Genomic DNA, 4,254 nt, shown 5'->3' on the forward strand with positions numbered 1-4,254 from the left:
CGTCCCTGTCCCCGTCCCCCCACCGGAGAGCTGCCGCTCCCCAGGGGCCCACCTGACGCCCCTCCCGCTCACAGGCTGGCCTACTGGGTCTCCCTGCTCCCCTCCACCCTTCTTTCCCTGAAGCCCCTCCCACTCGCAGGCCCCGCCTCCTGGGTCTCCCTGCTCCTCTCCACCCCTCCCTCCCCAAAGCCCCACCCACTCGCAGGCCCCGCCTCCTGGGTCTCCCTGCTCCCCTCCACCCCTCCCCTCCCCATTGGCCTCCCCACACCTACTCTCCCCCCATGCACCCTCACGGGGGCCAGATCCACCAAGACCAGTCTCACTCACATCCTCCGGCAACTCTCCGGCCCCTGTCCGCCAGTCCCCGTGTGGCCAGGCTGCCCACAGTCTTGAGCTCCAGTCACACGACTCTCTGTTTCTCCAACACATCATGCTCCCTCCCACCCCGGGGCCTTTGCACACGCTCTGTCCTCCCTCTTCAGCAAGCTGACTCCTAACAGTCATTCAGCTCTGCTCAAACGTTACTTCCGCAGGGAAGGCTGTCCCTGGCCGGTCCCTTCCCCAGCCCGGGCCTCGTGCCCCGTGGTCCATTCTTACCACATCTGTGCCTCTTCTCCTGCAAAGCAAGAAGGTCACAGCCGTCCAGGTGGGAGATGACAGGAGTGACGGAGCCGCGAAGAGGACATTCAGGAGGAGAGAGATGATGTCAACGCCCCAAAATACTGCATGTATCACGTCAGCACCCAGAAAGGGAAGATTCTAAAAAGCCTTGATCACCTGATCCTCCTACTCGGAGGCTCACGGGGCAAAAATCTCCGGAGGAGGAAGAAAAACACGGGCAGGACGTGTCTTGCCTCCGCGCACACCGGCCACCTGACACGCGGGCCTCTGCGGCCGAGAGGACACACACGCTTCACACCTCCCTCCGGCCTCTTCCTCCGAGGGCTGTGCGCCAGCTCGGGGTCGGGCCCTAGGTCTGGCTTCCCCGTCCCGTGACTCGGTTTCTCTACCTATTCTCCTGGGAAATGGGGTTATCGGGACGCTGCTTCCTTTTGCATAGGCTACGGTAAGAAAACAGGGCCCCATTTTGATAACAAACAGCATTTGCAAAGCTCTGATTCAGAGCTGGGAGCCTGCTGGACGCTGGGTCCTCAGACCCCCTCCGGCCTCTGACGAGACTCCGGCCTGGGCAATTCCGTGGTGGGGGCCGAGGGCTGCGTAAGTGGCCGGACAGCACGCTGTGGAAATGCCCAGGGGGACCTGGGAAGGCTTCCTGGAGGAGGCCACACCTACGCCATCCTGGCAGTGGGAATGCTCTGGGAGAAATGAAGCATTTCAAATGTATTCCTTTCACTGCAGAGTTTGTGAGCAGACCCACGCAGCCCGGCCCTTGGGGGGGCCTGCGCCCAGCCCCTGGCCCCCAGCCCCTGGCCCCCAGCCCCTGGCCCCCGGCTTCCTCCAACTCCTGCGAGACCAACACTCACTCCCCCGCCTCACGGGCGGCCCTTGTGCACAGACCTGTGCAGAGGGTCCCAGGTCATCCCCAACAGCAAATGCAAACAGGCAGAAAGACCTCCGTCCACAGCAGTCTGACTCCAAAGGCAGACGCCTCCCCACCCCGGGTAGCACTGGCTCCCGTCTCTCACTCACACACACACACACACACACACACACACACACACACACACACACGGGCAAGATGACTGCCTGCCCACACAAGGCGCAATGAGCTTCTCGGCTCGTTTTAGCACTGGCACCAGCTGAGGGCTCCGAAAGCCCACCGCCCCCCCCACCCCCAGGGAACGGAGCATCCAGCGCGAGACCGGGAGCAGACATGTTGTGTTGGGCAGGATTCCTACGACGCGGCACAGGCGGCGGAGACGCGGGGAGAAGGGAGCCCGGGAGCGGCCCGGATGCCAGCGGTGCAGGGGGGGAAGGCGCCTCGTGCCCCCACCCCCGCCGTCACGGAATCGCAGTGAGAAGACAGCCCCGATGGTCGCTGCGCAGGAGGAAAATGAATTACGTGCAAACTTCCACAAGACAACCGCATGATGTTTTCATGACAATTCCAAGAAACGAAAGACCAGAAGGGTCTCTCCAGGGGTGGGGGGGTGCGGGCAGGCAGCTCGTAAGCAAAGAAAAACGCTCCCCTCTAAGGCCGTCTCTCGGACCAGTTCCGCCCGCGGAAAGCACGCCCTGTACCACAGCCCTACCTTTTGGAGGATTAAACAAAGATCTTTCTTCCTGGCGTCCGACACCTTCTTGGGAGAATCTGTTATCCGTGCAGGGAACTGTCAGGAGCCTCCGGGAGGAAATGAGCTACATTTGTATTCTGCTCAGAAAATGTCATCACAGATCTGTTTACCTAAACTGTGGACCATGATTCAGCCGTGACAACTGTCTTGCATACTGATCAATTTATTTGCAGCAAAATTTCTAACATTAACTGCTTAGGTTCTGAAAATTTGGTGACTTGAATTTCTCATGCAGCCACAATATGCATTCGAAATGTCTAGATCATGATTAACAGGGCCCGGGGCGGGGGTGGGGGCGTCAGGAAGGATTCCTCCAGACCCAGGAGCGAGGGATGGTCCCTTCCACTCCTAGAAGGAAGGCAGGACGCTCAATTCCCAAAGGCCCTCCGTGGGGCGAGATCTTTCTGGCTCCATGTATAGAAAAATCATGAGACTGAGTCAGGGGCCTCGGCGCCCAGGTCCTTGCTACACTGGACGCAGCCCTGTGTCTTTGCCCCGCAGGCACACTGGGTCCCTGCAGCAGGGCGGACAGGGGTGGCGGACACAGGAGAGGCCAGGCCCTGCCTCCACCGGCCTGGACGCTGCGCATCGGCTGTGTGCAGAGCCCGGCTGCCCCGCCGAGTTCTGCCCGCATCATGCCCTTTGGAGTGTGGGCCCTGCACCCAAGCCCCCTAGGGGGTCCACACCCAATTCCCACTAGACTCCACACCCACCCTGCCGCCTGGAATCCCGCACCGCTGCTCGGGCCTTCCGGGGGTGAGGACCCAGGAATTCTAGTGGAAGAAAGGCAGGGAGGTTCCGACTGAGACGCTGACTCTGGAGCAGGGCCAGGAGGGCAAACTCCGCACCCGCCGGGCCTCTCACTGGAGGCCCTCCAGCCACCCGTTCTCAGGCTCCGGGCGAATCCTACGGCCAGAGCCTTTGGTGCTGCAAACGCGGCGTGCTGTGCGAGCCAGAGCCCTCACCTGCATATGTAAAGTGCATTCCGGATGAACTAACCAGAAAGTCGTGCGTGCAGGACTCGTCCTGTTTCTCTCAATCAGACGGTTCACAAACACAGTGTACCGCTGCAGCCGTGGCTGTGTGATTATGCAGGGCCATGCGGGAAGCCATCCTACATGCACACCCAGTGACGGAGAACCTCCAAATACTCGGGAAACGTGACGTGACAGCGATGCTGCGGAGAGCCGGCGGGAGCAGGTCCACACGGGAAAATACAGAGCAGGGTAGGAGCGTGTGTGTGACACCGGGTGTGTGACACGTACTCCGCGGGTCTGTTCGGCGCTGGGGCCTTTGTGACAACACACGACAGTGAGCAGGTTTTTTAGTGTTTCTTTATTTCTGTTCAGGCCGCGGATCTTTCAAGAAAAAGTCGTATTTGGACATTTCCCTGTTTTTGGAAGGATGCAGTGATACCCAAGTGGGTCAACGGTGCCACCTCAAAAACGCACAAGGGGGGCCCTTCAAAATCAGACACACACACCAGGGGCACCTGGGGGGCTCAGTGCCTTAAGTGTCCGACTTTGGCTCAGGTCACGATCTCACGGTTTATGAGACATAGTTCTGGGCTGACAGCTCGGAGCCTGGAGCTGCTTCCGATTCTGCGTCTTCCTCTGTCTCTGTCCCTCTCCCCGGAAGGGAGGGAAGAAAAGGGGAAATGTGAGGAGGGCTGGGGAGGGGAGGGCAGGGTAGGGGTGAGGTGGGGGGACAAGGGGAAGTGTGAGGAGGGCTGGGGAGGGGAGGGCAGGGCAGGGGAGTGGAGGGGTGTGGAGGGCAGGGGAGGAGCCCACCGGAGAGGAGTTGTCTCATGGGCCCCTCGAAGCTCCGGGCAGTGGGCAGCGTCGAAACCTGGGCCCAGGTGTAAGGACAGTAGTCCCCGGTGGTTAGTGGGGCCCGAACCGTGCGAGAACGACCTGAAAGCGCACGAGTCCGGGATGAGGCCGCAGGAGAGGGAAGGGACAGAACAGGACGTGAGACACGGAGGTGAGGCCCCGGCGGA

At 60.8% G+C, this 4,254-nt stretch overlaps 2 protein-coding genes across 2 annotated transcripts in view; both read right to left on the bottom strand.

The window, feature by feature from the left end:
- The window catches only part of ARNT2 (aryl hydrocarbon receptor nuclear translocator 2), an 85,452-nt gene extending 83,896 nt beyond the window's left edge, over positions 1–1,556 (bottom strand). The window contains exon 1 of the mRNA XM_029952318.1: positions 1,519–1,556. Within this exon, the coding sequence (XP_029808178.1) occupies positions 1,519–1,541 (23 nt within the window). The 5' untranslated portion in view covers positions 1,542–1,556. The remainder of the gene's footprint in view (positions 1–1,518) is intronic.
- A 1,124-nt stretch (positions 1,557–2,680) lies between these two features.
- Positions 2,681–4,254, bottom strand: part of LOC115302414 — a 2,760-nt gene continuing 1,186 nt past the window's right edge. Inside the window, exons 3-4 of the mRNA XM_029952319.1 lie at positions 4,046–4,168; positions 2,681–2,769 (exon numbers count right to left, since the gene is read on the bottom strand). Of these exons, the coding sequence (XP_029808179.1) occupies positions 2,681–2,769; positions 4,046–4,168 (212 nt within the window). The remainder of the gene's footprint in view (positions 2,770–4,045; positions 4,169–4,254) is intronic.

Source organism: Suricata suricatta, chromosome 9 (genome assembly GCF_006229205.1).
Source record: "Suricata suricatta isolate VVHF042 chromosome 9, meerkat_22Aug2017_6uvM2_HiC, whole genome shotgun sequence".
Lineage (NCBI taxonomy): Eukaryota > Metazoa > Chordata > Mammalia > Carnivora > Herpestidae > Suricata > Suricata suricatta.